Source organism: Argopecten irradians, chromosome 15 (genome assembly GCF_041381155.1).
Source record: "Argopecten irradians isolate NY chromosome 15, Ai_NY, whole genome shotgun sequence".
NCBI lineage: Eukaryota > Metazoa > Mollusca > Bivalvia > Pectinida > Pectinidae > Argopecten > Argopecten irradians.
In genome coordinates, this window is record NC_091148.1 from 8,397,710 (window position 1) to 8,416,253 (window position 18,544).

The 18,544-nt window shown below is 35.7% G+C and overlaps 2 protein-coding genes across 2 annotated transcripts in view; both read left to right on the plus strand.

Annotated features, from left to right (window-relative positions):
* LOC138309693 (tetratricopeptide repeat protein 38-like) overlaps positions 1-14,096 on the plus strand; it is a 63,146-nt gene extending 49,050 nt beyond the window's left edge. Inside the window, exons 13-15 of the mRNA XM_069250912.1 lie at positions 9,540-9,696; positions 12,417-12,490; positions 12,747-14,096. Coding sequence (XP_069107013.1) covers positions 9,540-9,696; positions 12,417-12,490; positions 12,747-12,837 — 322 coding nt within the window. The 3' untranslated portion in view covers positions 12,838-14,096. The remainder of the gene's footprint in view (positions 1-9,539; positions 9,697-12,416; positions 12,491-12,746) is intronic.
* Positions 269-8,590, plus strand: LOC138309555 (tetratricopeptide repeat protein 38-like). Its single transcript, XM_069250788.1, has 11 exons — positions 269-400; positions 1,466-1,543; positions 1,755-1,836; positions 2,445-2,613; positions 3,472-3,645; positions 4,479-4,554; positions 5,098-5,217; positions 6,447-6,506; positions 6,784-6,822; positions 7,542-7,623; positions 8,298-8,590. Exons 1-11 carry the CDS (start codon positions 356-358, stop codon positions 8,588-8,590), a joined length of 1,218 nt encoding a protein of 405 aa, XP_069106889.1. The 5' UTR covers positions 269-355.
* Positions 14,097-18,544: the final 4,448 nt, after the last annotated feature.

Genomic DNA, 18,544 nt, shown 5'->3' on the forward strand with positions numbered 1-18,544 from the left:
TGATGAACTCGTGCCATTAAATGGACATTTAGATATAATAACAGCTATAAGTTTCCATAGAAAATGTCTTTTCACCTACCAGTCTGATAAGCGACGCTTGTAACTTACCTTGCTCCTAAGTGCACGGATTCACACAATTTGCAAATATTTTTTTCATACCCCAATAAAATTAAAAGTTATATCATATTATGAAGATTTTGTATCATATAATGAACACTTTATCATAAAAGGCAGGTATGACTTTCCATAGCTTGTACATGAGCTACACTAAGGTTATGTTTTGGATCGAATGCTCCGGAAGTTATATAGTCACACAGACCATATGCTATAATTAAAAGCAGACGACTGTTAGTTTATGGTAACCATGACCCACATCAGGACGAACCTGAGAGGATGCAAGGTATATATCATATACTTTAATTATGCATGATTATTCTATACATATGCCTTGAAGGTGTTTTAATATTTTGCTTCAAAAACGTGCCGTAGCGTATTACTGTGACATTTTATGATCTATCATAGACACTTATTGATTGCATTGTTTAAATAAATGTTTTCTCAATTTTGTCTATAAAGTCTGAAGAAGATCGATTAAATTGCACAATACGCATTATCGTGAATAGGCTATTTCTATGTGCTTGTCACTAAATATATCATGATTTTTGCGGTCAATATTGAAGCATGTGTTTTTCTTCTGAAAATTTTAAAGAATTGAGCACTGCAGAAGTGTTTAGATGATATGTTTTCTCCGAGAACTCCTGCTTTTCACCATTTATAGACACTAAAAATGACCACATAGGACTAGAAACACAAATTATGCAAGCAAGCATACACTTTAAAATGTGTGCACAGGTTATTTCTCTTATCAGGCGACCTGTATTTTTTACCTGTCACGTATGCTAGCATACCTGTGTAACCACTGAAAAACATGCCCCAGGAATTGTCATACCTGTGTGACCATGAAAAACATTCCCCAGAAATTTTCATACCTGTGTGACCCTGAAAAACATTCCCCAGAAATTACCATATCTGTGTGACCCCTTAAAAACATGCCTCAGTAAAGTAAACATAGAGACTGGCAACTAACTTTCTTTCGCGGCTATCAAATTTCGCGGTTTCCGTTTCAAAGCATTTTCGCGGAGATTCAGTTTCGCGGATTTAAAATTGAATGTAGACACCTTTGAATTTAATTGTGCAAGCATATAAGAAGATATCAATTTGCGGAGATGAAATTTCGCGAATTTACCTTGATCGCGAAATTCGCGAAAAAACAATCGCACGCGAAAGATAGATGTTACCTCCATACAGTTTAACCCCTGTCGCTCCATGCTGTGTTATATGGTCAAGACCACAATTGTGTGTTGTTTTTTTGCGTTGTATTGATTTTCTGAAAGTTACCAGCTAAGCATTAGCTCAGTTCTTAAAGAATGACGAATATCATAAAGTTTCAATATATTTCATATAGGACTGGGCTGATTTCGGCTACCCTCTGTCGACAACTAGTAACGAGGCATGCAAACTGTACGACGCTGCTGTTTCTCAGGTAAGTGATACGGTTTTAACTCTGTGAATCGAAGGTGTAAAAACTCGAATAAAACAATTACGGTGGCTGGTAAAGGACATAGAAAATAATAAAAAACAAATATTGCCTGCGGTATTACACAGTTTGCAAACAAAATTTATTTTATACCCCAATGGAATTGTCCCTCTCTCGATAGCTACTCACCTGATATTTTCGTCTTGTTGATTACTAGATGACGGGAATGTACGAGGATCCAAACTTCGGAGGCATGGCTGCTACCATTGGGAAGATGCTTGAAGCGGATCCAGAATTTGGTGGGTTAACCAAAGACTGCGGTTATGTGCCATTCATTATAACTACTTTTGGAAGTTCGTTTCTATTTTCCTATATCGTAATCCAACTTATTTTCGCGCATTATTCTCTTTCGCATATTTCGCGACCGATTAGAATTTACGAAAATAAATCGATGTGAGAACTAGAAAATTAAAAATAAATGTTGTAACTATAAATCGGGAAATTAAACTATCTAAAATAATTAGGACTAAGATTATCTGGTTACAGTATATAGTTAATGCATATTACCTTATAGTCATCAATCCTGTTTTTAATAGTATGAACGCTTACTCTTCCGGAGCTTCATAACATAAATGTTATGGACTATGCTATAGTATGCATTCACAGCACTTCAGTTACCGTATTTTTTCGCGTTAATTTTTTCGCGATTTTGTTTAAAAACGATAAAGTTTTAGCGATTTTAAAATTTGGCTTTAAGGGTATACAAAAATGTGTATAATTCACTCATTTCTCAATTTTCGCGATCAAACTTTTACGATCACAGCAATATAACAAAACCACGAAAATATCAGCCCCGCTAAAATAACAGGTTATACAGTATGTCTTTAGTACACTTACCATTGTACAGTGATGGGCCACATACTGAACACAAGTATCAAAATGGTGGGCACTATATTTATCGCCAAGGACGATCCAATCAGAGAAGAGGTTACAAAACTGGAACAACTCATGTCCAATAAGGCTGTAACGGAAATCGAGACGAAACACCTGGAGGCAATCAAACTGTTGTTAGACACGTGAGTAACACGGGGATTGGGGTGTGTGGGGGTCGGGAGGGGGTCAAAATGTATTTAAATGCGTAAATGGAGGACATCAAAAGTTTCTTAGACGGATGTGTGGTATTGAGGAATGTTAACATATTATTATACGCAAGGTTTCTCTTTTGGGAGAATTTCTGTTAAACACCTGCGTGCTTTCCCTTGAACTGATTAGAATACTTATGCGAAAGATAAAGCTAATGATATGATATCTAAATAGATACATATTCTCCAGAAATAGAAAAAATCGAATATAACCGTTTCTTCAAAAATCCTGGCTTTTTAGCCATTGATAGGACAGGGAAAATCTAGCTATATACCATCTCCTGGATTTCAGATTTAGTTTTTATTTCAATAGAATTTAAAAAAATAACCACAACCACCCTTATATCATGTACTATCGATGATTTCCTATCAAGTCTATTCTAGCAATTTAAAAATGCCTGTTTTTCACCTATAAATTTCTTAGGTACTTTCTTGCTAAAGATGATATTTGTATCATGATCTGAAGTGAAACTTAAAACTTAAGGATTAACTTTAATAGATGAATTGTTACGGAAATATAACACAAAAATCTTATGAGAATACACTCAGGTTTTTGTGTTACAGTTCCATAGCATAACAAGTCTATTGAAATTAATCATTAAAATTTAATATACTACAAAGATATGTTTTCAAAATTCCAAAATTTTGCGACACTTTTTTTATGAAATAATTGCATTGACATCGTTAGCTCAGGCAATCAGAATTGACCTTAAAAACGTCGGCGCCAATTTTTCCTTATTAAGTCAAAAATCAGCAAAATTAAGCAAAACTTCTTATTTTTGTTTGCTTTAGGGATTTGACGGGAGCCGTCGCTAAGTGGGACGCCATTTTACATATGAATCCTTTTGACATTCTTGCCATTCGCCATTTATTCTTCGGAGGTGTTTATCTTGGATCCAGCGCTTACTCAAGAGATGTAATGAGTCGGATTGTGAACGAATGGAACCCAAGCATGCCATTGTATGGGTAAGATGATATTCTTCTAATGAATAATAAAGTTTAATTGACGCAGTATTTGTTTCTCAAACACACCTCCAATTTAAGTACGACTGATGTTGTAATAAGTAACGTCATGTTTTGTCGGGAAGGCAAAAATTTCTTGGATCCTGGACCTAGTTTCACGAACATTTATTAACTTCAAGGAATCCCTTTACTTAACATTTTGCATCAGAAAACATTTGGTTTTAATTAAGGAAGGCTTCTTTATTTAAGAAGTTTTCTTGAACTCACGTAATGATTTCCTATGCAAAATTTCAAGTTACGGAAATCATTACAGTTAAGGAATGATTCTGAAACTGGCCCAGGAATTCTGCATGAAAATGTATTTTATTGAGGCTAAACCATTGGATTGTTATTGCAACTTATTAAGTCATTTCCTTAATACGTTATAATACAATTTAGAAACATTAAATGTACAAACAAAATATGATAAGTGGAATATATACATTATTGTTAAAAAGGAGTTGGTAGATTGGTAGAAAGAAGAGAGAAAGCGTGAAATATTAGTCCGACTAAAGTCAAAGTTTGATCATTGCTACATTACTAAATTAAATATACACTTCATGGGACGATATCTCCTGTACCACATGATACCCGATAACCTTTGCGCGAGACTAGTATCTCCAATGGTGATGGAGCATAACTCTTTGTAATCTCCCTGCTGAAATGATGTTAGCGCGGGATATCATCTTTAAGCGTCATTCTATCGCCAATTAAAACAATAGTCCCTCTCAAACATTATCAGGTATCACATGGTACGTTAATAAGTCCTATTGAGACTTGACTTTTTGTGACTTCAGGTACTACCTTGGGGAATATGCGTTCCTCTTACAGGAAACTAACTTTTTCCAGCGGGCAGAACGTAATGGATTTGCAGTGAGTTCCATCGCTTCTATAATTCAAAAGATTTGAAACCATTTATGTATTGGAGATTGATTTGTTTATAAGTAGTGTCAAAAGGGTTTTTTTCCGCAATAAACATATTAATGTTATCCTTTTCAAGTAAGATAATCAAATTGCTCATCAGTGTATCTAAGATATGCTCTGATTTTACAATATTGGGTAAAACATGGTCACGTGAGATTCAATATATAGCAATTTTTAGAAATAACGAATCAATATTCCTTTTATGAACGTCAAACTTGCCCAGTTTTTCAGGGGGAGGGGTGGGGGTGTCTGATGTCGCTTTTATGTTTTTATTGAAATTAACATGGCATCAGATAATCCTTTTGACATTCATGAAAGAAGCTTTATATTATATGGGATGAAAAATAAGGCCCTTTACTTCGGACCATATGGTAGAATTTAAAATAAAGATATGAAGCTCTCGGTTAATATATATGATGGTTCCCAATAATAAAGGTTGAGGTACTGTACTAGTAAGCACTAATTCATAACGTCTACTACATTGCGTTCCAGGCGCTGGATATGAACAAACACGACATATTCGCCAGACACGCAATATCCCATGTGTACGAGATGCAGGGACGAGTGGATGAAGGAATAAACCTTCTAGAGGGGGCGGAAAAGGACTGGAATGTAAGAATGAATATAAAGACCAAATGAAAGCAATCGTAACATCCCGGAATAATTTCCGCCAATCTTCGTTTTTGTATACAATTGTGAACTACTTTATTCTCACTAGTTTTCAATTTATTTCGCGTGAAAATTCAAACATGAATTCAAACATTTAATTGTGCATGATATATATAATAATGAATTCACGTTTCACAGAAAGATGCATTGATCGCGAATTGATGTATTTCAAAATATGTTAAAAATAACAAAGACATAGATTCATATAACGTAAAACCGATATGCTATAAATTATACTGAATAATTTTAAACATACTTATTAATCGCAGTCAAATTTTAAAGCAAGTGCGAAAAACTGTAAATTATGATTTATTAACGTGGATATTCACAAACACAATTCAATGATTCAATACTTGAAATGTCATTTTCACAAACGTTGTACACGGATTAGAGCTTCAAAGACAGTGCGACAAATCGCTGAAATAAAACTACCGCTAAAATAAGTACGTTTACAGCATATATTCTGAAAATAACAACAAAGGTAATTGCTAAGTAGAATGTAAACCTGAAAGTCGTTCTAATGTGAGAAGAAAGCGTTAAACACCAGCGATTTGTTTACAATTAACGCCAACAGTCAAAGTTAAAACTTGAATAATATCTATTGAACACTAAGAGTCATCGCCCTTCTGACACAAAACTATTGCCTATAAAAGGTGACCCATATCGTGAAAATTTAACGCTCATGGTAGTAAACGTTCGTTGATATTATTATAAATGACATGTCTTAATGATTTTGTTTGCTACATGCGTTTACACGTTTGACACTCATTTCTATTTCAGTTACGTTGTATCAATCTTATCAACAGTCGTTGTATTTATTGAAATGCTTTCACATTGTATTTCAAAACTTTAAACTTGTATACAAGTAATTTGTTTTGATGACACATGTATAACGACAGAATAAGTACGAAATATCCGTCTCAACCACCATGGTACCTTTCCACAAGTGGTAAACACTTTCAAAGGGGCCGCATACCACAGCAGTATCAGCCAAGATACTAAAACGGGGTTAGGCCGATTTTCTTTAACGCTCATTTTACGGTTAAGGTTGTTAATAATTTGTCAGATAGTGAGAGTGGGGAGAATATGGTGTACTTGGAGAAAACTCTCCGACCTTCGGAAAAGTCCCATCTTGGGTTTTGAACGATACTCATACATTTGTTTTATTTCAGGTATGTGATCACCTGGCTTGCCATATGTACTGGCACAACAGTTTGTATTACGTGGAAAAGGTGAGGATACTCCAATCTGTTGATCAATAAATCACCAGACTGTCTAATTATGTATTCTTAGTCAATTTTCAACGTTATGGTTATCCGTTTACTTATAGTTTCGTCCAGGACGATGGGTGTTCCGGACATGCGGCGTCCGGAATATCGGGGATCCACTGTAGTTATCCCTTTAGTTAAAGTATTGTCACAGTATTCGAGACTACACACATGTATTCGTCAGAATTTCAATAAGATTTATGTAATTAAACTAAATAAGAAGCCTGTGCTTTCATTTCAGGGAAATTACGAGGAAGCACTTAGTATATTTGACAACGAGGTGAGTACATAAAAATATTCCGGTTAGCTAATCATTGTTTTACTAATGTGATTTTTCTTTTGACTTCAATGAATTTGAAATATTTTGGGTATTTATATATATGTAGATCCGGCCTTCGGCTGCCACTTGCCGAAGGGTACATTGCGCTCTATTGTGCTGTATAGTTTAATATTTGTCTAGTTTGTCCCGCATCACTGTTCGTATCCTATTATGTAATCGTGTTTTGTATGTCTTGATAAAGGGGCAGATCGCCTCGACAATTTGACAATTTTGTTTTGTCCACACAATTTTCCTTGTCCCGTATAAATATATAAATATACACTGCTTGCAATATTAAACGTACTTGTTCATGAGACGTCTGTAGCAACGATAACCAGTTTATCCAAGTTGTGTCTCCCCGTATGTGGACGGATGGCATAGAAGTCAACTCATTCACCCCTGAAATTTTATAATGGACTGGTCTAGTCTTTGATGTAGAAGAGCCTAAATGTGTCTTCAGGGGTGAATAATTAAACCATTCATATTTCACCTAACTGGTACGATTACTGACACTAATCTGAAAAGGTCAGGGGTCACCTGCCCCATCGCATGGGTTTTACCCGGGAACTATGAAAAATGCGGGGCTATTTTCGATCCTCGTACCTCCGTTTGTTTTGTGTAACAGTTTGTGATGGTGTAATCCCTTTATTTTCCGTTTTTGTTTTGTTGTCATTTTGCAGCTTATGAAAAGATACAAGGAATCGAAATCCCTACCCCAGATGGTTGATTGCAGCTCACTGTTATACCGTCTAGAGCTAGAAAGTAAGTGCCGTTATTCAAAATATTGATTGCCTGATGAAAAAATAATTGTAGTTTCCTCTTTAAGTTATGTTTCTTGAAAATTAAAGCAGTAATCCTTTGAAGATGGTTATAACATGCGTTGCCTGATGCCAAATCCATTTAATATTTGCAATAAAACTGGTTGAAAAGCGATTTAATTTACACATATTTATTATAACTTTATTGGCGAGTCATGTTGAAATACAACCCAAAATATTTTAGCAAGCAGTGCATTCCTCTAATCGTATTTTATTTATTTCTTGATACGAAAGCAGCCATGGAGCTGAATATTGTAAACTAATTTTCTCTCTCGAACGATCTGCAAAGTATATTCGCGATTATTTTCTTAGCTTTACCTTATATATTTCTGTTTGCGATTTAATTTACACATATTTATTATAACTTTATTGGCGAGTCATGTTGAAATACAACCCAAAATATTTTAGCAAGCAGTGCATTCCTCTAATCGTATTTTATTTATTTCTTGATACGAAAGCAGCCATGGAGCTGAATATTGTAAACTAATTTTCTCTCTCGAACGATCTGCAAAGTATATTCGCGATTATTTTCTTAGCTTTACCTTATATATTTCTGTTTTTTTTTTTTATTTCGTTACCGTAACGTCTGCATATACAGAATTAATCGTTTATTTTCAGATGTTGCTGTTGGAGAAAGATGGAAGGATACAATGGAATTACTGAACGGCGGAATCAAACAACAGTTTAACTTGTTTTTAGATCCACACTTACTGATGACGTGTCTCGGAGCCAAAGATAAGGAGGCAACAACAACCTTCATGGATACCTTCAGGGAGTCAGGTAACAGGTCGATACACAGGGGTTATTATCCTGTTGTTATACTCACATGTCGCAATGTTGCGTTGACGCCATCTCGTTGTTGCTTTGGCGCCGTCGAATTGGCGCGACCTCGCATTGTCGACCCAAGTTGACATGGACGAGATTGCGATATTACTATATGACATTTACTGCCACCATGGAATACCGCAACTTCGCTAGCCAAAGGTACAGTAGTCTACGCTACCGAACCCTTGACATACGTCGTGTAAAAAATTCTGATTTGATGCAGCTAGGTTCAGGCGACCAATGAAAACGCATTTTTTTTATATATATCAACAAGACTGATTCAAATTGATAGAAGTGACCTACATTTGTAAATTAAAACGTACCATGACTGTCAGCAACAGCTCCTAGCTGAGTCATTTTTACTATTCAGTCAATTATCCCCTAAAGTTTAGACCGGCGCTAAATGAAGTACATTGATACGTTGCTCTTCAAACAGATTGGGAAAGTAATTACGTGCGTGGTTTCTGTTTCTGAAAGTTAAACAAATAATGCAAATACAAACTGCGATCTCCTTGCAAAATTGGCACTGATGCGTGAACCACAAAAACCGATGTTTGAATTGACAAACAAATGGCTCACAAACAACATGTTTGAATTGACAAACAAATGGCTCACAAACAACATGTGCATTTCAAAGGGCGCTGCCAGTTTTTAATCCATATAACAATGATACGAGCTTTTTCATTGGTTGCTTATTACGTAAATGGAAGGGGCGCAACTGCGGTTATCTAGCAGATGGCTCTGTGCGGAAACTTCACTTTTTACACGACATGTGCTAAGGATTCGGTATCGTAGACTACTGTACCCTTGGCTAGCGAAGTTGGGAATACTGCTTCTACTGGATTTTGTTCTATGAGTACAATGAAACGTTTAATTAGTGTCCATTCATTTATGCTATTGTATTTAAGGTTGTCAAGTTTATTTCAGAAATGTACTTTGGTGACATCTTATTTAATTATCAAGTGTATTTATATGAAATGTACTTTGTTTGAAAAATGATACATGTGAATGGGATTTAATATTTATGTTTAACAGGAATGGACATGGTCACAGCAAAGGAATCTCCGAAAGAATAATCCTTCCTGTTTGCGAGGCTATGAAAGCACATGATGAGGGGGAATATGGGAAGGCTGTAGACATAACATATCCTCTTCGTCACGAATTCGTCAAAATGGGGGGCAGTAACGCGCAAGTAAGTCTTTCATAATATAATTCATTGAACAGTTTAAAATCTAATTAAAATAACTTTTCTTGGTTCTTTTATTCTCCATCTCAGTTGTTTCAAATGTCGTTTTATCAGAATAGAACACAACATCACCACAGTTGTTTGTACATTAAGCCTTTAATGACTTGAGTGCATGTTATAATATCATATCGCCGGATATTTTCACGAGTCACAATTTTCGTAATTGGTACCTCGAATTAGAAAATTAAATTTTAGCGAATCATAATCTCGATTATATTATTCCTGCAAAAAGAACCGGCTACACGTAATATATATTTGCAGCAAGGTATTATTTACATATTTTGATCCATCAGAGTAACTTCCCTTTTTTGCACTTCGTCAGTACTGAAAGAAAGAGTGAATCGAAGGGAAATCAGAATGGGATTTACAGTATCACTTTCATAATTTATTTTTGCACTTGTTTTTTTTACTGGATATTTCGTCCATATTTTACCATTTCATCTTATTCTATTTTCACGTCATATTTTGTAACAGTATAATGCATATATATACTGCCCTCCAAAAGTTCTGTTACACATGCATTTTTTATAATAAATTTAAAAAACATAATAATTTCAATATTCATTTAGTTTATCACGTGTATATTTTATTGTCCAAATACTTTTACAATTTTTCATGATAATGCAATGGCCCTGCGTTCATGTATGTAATGAAATTGAATATTTGTTAAAAATCAAAAATCTTGTTATTCTGTTAATATTTGGTATATCCTCCACGTGCTCCTAAGTACTGCCTGTATGCGGTCAGGCATACTTCTGATCAATGTTCTACATCTTCTAGCAGGTATCTTCATCCCATGGTAGCTGCAATGCAGCTTCCAGTTCCCCCAAGGTTTACGCACTTGTGCTTGCGAAACTTTCCATACCAAGATCTCTCCACAGGTTTTAAATTGGGTTCAGGTCAGGGGATTGTGGGGGCCCATTCCATGGACTGAATATTGCTTTCATCCTTCCATTCAGTTACTATACGGGCTGTGGCATGGGGCACCATCATCCTGGAAGAAAAAAAGTTATTGCCGTAGCCTAGCAGATGTGCTGATGGTATTGCACTGTTCTCTAAAATGTCAATGTACTTTATTCCGTTGAGATTTCCTTTCAAAAGGAGTAAGATATCCAGTCCCTCGGAAAGATATAGCGCCCCAAACCGTCACACCACCCCAACCAAACTTAACTGTAGGTACTACACACTCGTGATGTAATTGTTCATTCACTCTTCTTCTCACATACGTTCTGCCATCTGTTTGGAAGAGAGTGAATTTCTTGACTCATCACTCCATAGAAGTGTTGACTAGTCCACCCAGGTCCAATTTGCGTGATTCTGTGCAAATGCCAACCTCTTCTGAGGATGGGTAACAGTTAAGAGTGGTTTTTTTGGCAGCAACACAACCCTTCAACCTGCATTGTGTAATCTTCTCCTCACTGTTGTACTGGATGCCACAACACTAGTTTGGATCCATTCAATTCGAAGTTCAGGGACCTTCCTTACGATTTTTTAGACTGGCCCGGACTAGCAATATGTCATCCCGATCCGTAGAAATCGTGGCCGACCAGAACGTCCCCGATCCTCGTAGTTACCCGTATCTTGGAATCTTTTAATAGCCCTGTACACGTTCTGTCTGTAACAAAAGAGAAAAGGTCCAACTTTAAAACTGCATACCAAATTATGAATTGTAAAAATCCTCAAAAGTTTCAATGAAAACAATGATCACTTACCTGCTAGTTCCAAGTATCCTTGCAGTTTGTGCCGCCGGAACACCATTGCGATGGTAAAAAACACACTGGAAACGGTCTTCTCTAGATAATCGCTGCATTTTGTTACATGAAATTTTTCATAGTTATATTATACTTTAAGAATAACAAAAATGATGCCACATGGTGAGCAGTGATTAATTTTGTCATTTTAAATTAAATTTCCATGGAAATACTGTCCATATGTGAGTTTGTTTTACTATTTTTAGGCATTTGATAGGTCTGTATAGAATATGAAATAATTGAATTATTAATAAAAACCTGTTTTAGGACTTAATTAGGAAACTTATTTGTGTTAAAACACCAAAGTAGCATTACCCCCCTTTACGTCATTTAAAACAAATGACAAAAAAATTCTATCCCCAATAATTTTGTCAAAAATAATTTTATACAGAATTAAGAGAGTTGTAACAGAACTTTTGGAGGGCAGTGTATATATACTATTGTAAAGTTTTTATCATTCGAAGGCTTTTAATATCGCTAAATTTGGTACCTCGCGAAATTTATCAAAATTTTGATTTCACATATTATAGCCTGTCATAAGAATAGGAGTTTAAAAGGTTAGAAAGATAATTCGTGACAATAGATCCCCGCGGATGATTCCAAAATAGTAAGTCGGTAAAATTTACACCCCTTTCCAGCATTCTTCTATACACATCTCCCCTTGGAACTAGAACCAGACATATTGGGGAGACAAACATAACCCAGACAAAGTTTAGTGATTGCTTTTTTTCTTATATTCAAGAGACTCCATGGTGGCCAGTCTATGCAGTCTCCAGCAAAATCTCAAATTTCATTGAGGGACTATTTTTCTCTTCAAATGCATCAGCCATTCACAAGCGTTTTTACTATAGACAAAGCCAATAGAAATACTCGTTATATGCATTTTTGACTTTTCGAATTAAACCTTTATTACAGAGAGATGTATTTGACCTACTGCTTATCGACTCGGCTTTAAAGTCGGACAGGAAAGAACATAAAAATATCGGAAGGTACGTATCCCACAGATATATTTAATGCTAAGTTTGATGAACATATCATTGTATATTTTAGGCAAATTAACCTTTACATTTGACAATATGTAATGTTGACAGTATGATTTAATAGCCCTCACAATATTTAATAAAAAAACCATTAGATTTTTGTAAAAATGTGTAAATTATATTTTGTTCTTAAAAACGAAAACGATTTCTATTCACTTTAATTATATCTCAGTTAGATAATTCAGAATTTAATTCCTCGTTTCAGACACCTGCTGGTTGAGAGGAAGGCGTTCAAGGAGAACTCGCCTATGACGGACCGCCTGATGGAGAAACTTCTGGTTTCTCATGTGGTCTAAACAGGACCGTATCTTGAGGATATTTGACACAGCTAAAACGATCTTAGGCTTTTGTTACAATAAAACAATGATGATCCGGACACCGAAAGTCCGGAAAATAGACATGTGCCGGTGGTTTGGTAAAATGGAGCCCGATAATCCGGATACCAACAGTTCGGAATACTCGCTGTTTGGACGGGAATATCAGGGAACAGATTGCATGTTGACCAAATTCGTAATCCGGACGGTTCAGGCCAGGATCCAAGGTGTCCGGATTGTCGAGGTTTCAGTGTATACATTTGAGGAGGATAAACAAGAGAAGTTGATATATAGTGATTCAGTGATTTTTGCTGAATGTGTCTTGATGACTTCATTCTTTTTAAGTATCAATATTCAGTCATTGCCTATTAAAGAGTTACCAGACTTGCATCCTCGATACTCCATGGGTTCCGATCACTTACGATCTCTAGTGAAATTGAAGGCAGCTCAGCGAAAAAACATTTGACCAATCACAGGCCAGCAAAGATTTCCTTTGAAGACTACAGAGAGAGCGACGTCTAACATTAAAGCCACACAGTGAACCACAGTGTACCGTTATACGGCTCTTTTGATGTAACTCAAATGACTAAATTACCTGTTCTGTTCTGTTGCCTCCAGTTTTACTATGAAATAGTCCAGGGGTGTAAGGATCGTAAGTGAACGGAACCCCTGGAATATCGAGGATGCCAGACTTGCGGCAAGTATCTATAGCGAAGTCACTGTTTTGTGAGTGAGAGTTAGGTCGGTTTTTTTTAAAAAAAAGATAAAGAGGTGTCTGTCTTAACAGGTTTGATTGAACACTTATATCCACTAATAGATAAGCTGACAACGTTATTTCCTTATAGTGATAGTTAACTCGGAACTCGAAAATGTTAACTCAAAACTCGAAAAGGTTTACTTGAAACTCGAAAATGTTAACCCGAAACTCGACACTCGACAAAAATAATTCATCAGTGGCTACAGTAATCACGGTTTTCCGACACTAGCCCCCTCATCCTTATGGTTTTAGTTCCAATAAAACGTGGGGCTTTGGCCAGTTACTCACCGTAGATAAGTGGTTTCCTCAACCGCTGGCATGGCCTTAACGGAGTCTTGGTGTTATAAAGACTGTAAAAATATGATAAAAAATGAAAATAGATGAAGAAGTAAAAGGATAAAAAGCATCCAATATTCCATCGTCAGATGGTGAAGGTGTTCAGCCTGCAATGAGGTTATTTCTTGGTCATATACTTAAAATTTTTCCTAAATTATCCTAAAAATGTTTTTTTAATAATAATTATGGTTTAATTATCAAAGCACTATTATTATTAAAACATTGTAACCTTTGTTTTAACAGAATAAACTCGTTTTCAATAATGTGGTCTCTATGTAGATTTTGTAATCACTAATGGTCCGTATGGCTGACTATGGTATCATAATTCATGCCCTGGAACTCCCAACGGGTAAATAACGCTCGCGTGACTGCAAAATAATATAATATCGAAAGATAATGAATTATACGTGAATGTACAACGAGATCAGTACAAAAGAATTTATATCTTCCATTGTCATACATTCATCCTATGTTGTGATTGAAAATAAAACGGACAGCCTCAAACATTTAAAATTATTGCTGTATGATAAAGGAATGTTTTTACTTTTCCCTTTAAATTAATATTTGGTTATGTGTTTGATTGATCTAAGAGGGATAAAATATATGACATGATTACTCTATCATTCTCCATATCAATATCGATTTTATGTTATTAGGTTTCATATTCTCTGTTTGGAAATAAATCACACGCGGTGCTTTAACGTTTAGTAAAATTATATTTCATCTCGAATATACACTATATAGTTTGCACGTGTTTCCATAATCCCAGCCATGTGGGCTTTTATGGCGCACCCACATGCGAGGCTATTTCGTGTTCCAGTCGGACCACGTGTTTAGTCACGTGAGTAGACATATTTAACAATTTGTTTTATTCTTGAGCTGTTTCATTCAATTTCCATCCGCCGTCTTTTGAGTGCCTGCAATCAGTGGAAAAGGAAAAGTTACAGCCACAAATCTGTTTCTGTACGCTTTTATGTAAGGAAAAAAAGATGTTTAGTGATATTTGAGGATTCCTCAAACAGACGCAGTTTTAGTACAACAAGGTGGTTAATTGGGTACATCATACTAGAGTGACGTGTAATAAAGTCGCTTTTTTGGTTTATATTGTTAGTTTCTTTCCAAAGCTAGGATCATTTAAGGAGAGTTTTTTTTGTAATGCATTGCAGTGTGTAAATTCCCGTATGTTTAAGCTGGATGCTGTAGTATATTCGTGTTGTGTCTCCTTGTGATAGTGTGTTTGGGGGCTGTGGTATGTTAGTATTGTGTCTCCTTGTGATAGCGAAAACCCTGCTCAATATATAGCGCAATTACAGTGTAGCATGCCGCCGAAGTCAATGTGTTGAGGTGGTGTCAAGGAAGATATCACAAAAAGAATGTTTGTTAGGAAGTAGAGGAAAGACATACTCCCAAATTAGGTAGAGCAATTTACAATTATGGATTGGGACAGCAGATACAATTCTAACGTTCTGTCTGAAATGCTGAATTTGATAATCACGTTCACGTTATAAATATGTGCAAACAAAATGCATTGAAATAAACTAAAAGCAGTCTTGATTTCGATGCCTTGTTATAATACCTTAGTACAAAATTCTTATCATTCTTCAATTATAAAGATTGAAATTTGAGTACCGTGCTCTAATTCGGTAGCGATAGTTGCATTTAAAAGGTAAAATATACAGGAGAACGCACGTCAAGTTACCCGAAATCCTAGAGTCTTCTTCGTCGTCTTTTATCAAGTTTCATTTCTAAAGTGGTATGGCGAAGTGGTGGATCTCTATCGGACAGAAGTTAATCTTTCTTCGATATAATGCAAAATACATCAATTCAGTTTTAACATTAAAGAAATCCTTACACATTCAAATGCTCGGGATTCTATCTTATCAAGATATAGGAGATAAGTAGACATTAGCACTGCTCGTGCCATGCAACGTGAGAAAGAGTTGGTCATACGTCATTTTTTAAGGAAATCAATTTTGCCTGGAAATTAAATTGCGTCAGAGTAAATAAGTTTACGGTTATTAAATCAAATGGTAATTAAACCCGGATCAAGCACATCAGTATTTAAAATATATTTATAATGACATCGGAGCCGGAATTAAAACCCCCCACAAAAACTACCGATATATTCGTCATTGTTGGCCATTAACGTGTTATTGTAAATAAGTTATTTTGGGGGGATTTATTCTCGAGATAAAAGCTGTTCTTTAAAATGAAATACTTGCGAAATATAAATGATATTACAGAATCAATATTTACCAGGTATTCACTCAAGGAAAGGGACAACTCAATTTATGATACAAAGCAGCTTTTGGTGATTACGTCGAGAATGAGCAATGTTCATGACACTGTGGTTTTATCGAACTCATTTTATAGTCGAGTCTTTGCATCTCCTATTACAGCTCAAATAGGGATTGGGATCCTTTTGAAAAGTGTAATTTTGATAAAAACTCACAAAATAAAATAAAGCAGCTTAAAAAACATAAGTAAAAGTTCTCAAAATTTAAGTATTCAAGATTTTATGAAAACGAAATCATTGACTACATTCAAGAATACCTGGTATCCTAGAGGTAGGGGCGTAATAATTTGTACCTGCTACCCATATTGCATGATCGTAAATCGTAAGGATCTTTAAATTTTCTAAATTCGTGGTGAATTTGTCCAACTAACTTATTTTTTCCCTGAATGTTCTCCCTTGATACTAATCTCACATTTTGGTTGAGCGCGTTTGCCCTGTGAAGAGGTCATTATGTTTGTGAGGCTAGCCTTGGCAAAATGTATATACGCTTTATCATAGAACTACAAAACTCTTCATTTTAAAGAATTTCAACACAAAAATGTCCTGCAAAAATCAATCGAGGGCAGCCATTTTATCAAAAAGTCTTAGAAATCTGAACGTAACGTTATTTTTTCGTGACGTCGTATTATTGTTTGTGTCCTAACGTCACCATGAATTTGATACCAGGCACAGTCAATGGAAATCGCTCCAGGTTATATTACGCTAGTGGGATGTGCAAAAATACTAATTGGGCGTAATTACTGAATATCTGGTGGATTATGTGATGAACATACATAAACACAAATCCATATCAATATAATGAATTTTTATTTGATTTCATACTAAATCCGGCTTACTAGATACTTTTTCTTCTTTCTACTAATATAATAATTTTTCTTTGTTTCTGGCTTTCATTTTTGTCATCCCACGATGAAAACAAATCCGAGATTGGCGCGGAAACCCGACGTTATCGTGACGTCACAATAGAATCATTGACGTTACGCATTGATTTGGAAAAAAATAATCCCTTGGAAAAAATCAATCGAATCGTACGTGTAAACGTATTTCATTTTATAAAGTAGCCTGGAAAATTAATGATTTTTATTAATTTTGTTTGCAAACTTTTGTGAGAATCTGCTAAACAGATTCGATTATTGACAAAGTAAACTGAATTCAGCAGTTCGGAAAAATTAGCAGTCCTGATTATTTGGACTGGAAGCAGAAGTGTACGGATTATCGTCCGAGGGATCTCTGTATTGTCATTATCATCGTAGTTCAATCAACTTTATCATCAAACGTAGTGAGGCTATTTATAGAACACTCACGCGGGGTCGGTGGACTATATACAATTATGGCCCTCTGTGGAGGGATACATCTAGAATTGTCTCCCTGGAAAGAGTTATTTTCTCGAGGGCGAAGCCCCGAGAGAAAATAACTCTTTTCAGGGAGACAATTCTAGATGTATCCCGACACATAGGGACATAATTATTTTATTATACCGAGCAAAATTAAAAGAAATCTCTATTATAAGAAATCTCTGTTAAAAGAACCCATGAAGATATTTCCCAACAACAACGTTGTTAAATTCGTTGGGCTACAAAAAAATAAACAACACAGTTGCCATTGTTGGTTGACGTTGCAGATGACGTCAACTTCCGGTCACGTGCGGAGCTTCCAACGGGTTATTTCCCTGGGGTTATTTCCCTCGGGTGTTATTTCCCTGGGGTTATTTCCCTCGGGGGTTATTTCCCTGTGGTTATTTCCCTCGCCTTCCAATTCCGGGGGAAACACACTAACTTATTCAGTGTCATGTGATCAAGTTTAATCCAATCAGAACATTCTAAATGAAAGTGAGGTATAATAATATACAATTATGGCCCTCTGAGGAGTGTTATTTTCGGGCTTCGCCCTCGAGAAAATAAGTCTTTCCAGGGAGACAATTCTAGATGTATCCCGACACATAGGGACATACTGATTTTATTGAACCGAAAAAATTAAAAAATTAAACAATATCTGGTAATAGAATTCATGAAGATATTTCCCAACAACAACGTTACTAAGTTCGTCGAACTGCACAAATCCTGCAACAGCGTTGCTATTGTTGGTTGACGTTGCTGATGACGTCAACTTCCGGTCACGTGCGGAGCTTAAGGGGTTATTTCCCTGGGGTTATTTCCCTCACCTTCCAATTCCGGGGAAATATCGAACTTATTCAATATCATGAGATCAAGTTTAATCCAATCATAATATTCTAAATGAAAGTGAAGTATTATAATATAGTGAACATAACCCCTGGATACTTAAGGGGTTACTATCAATGA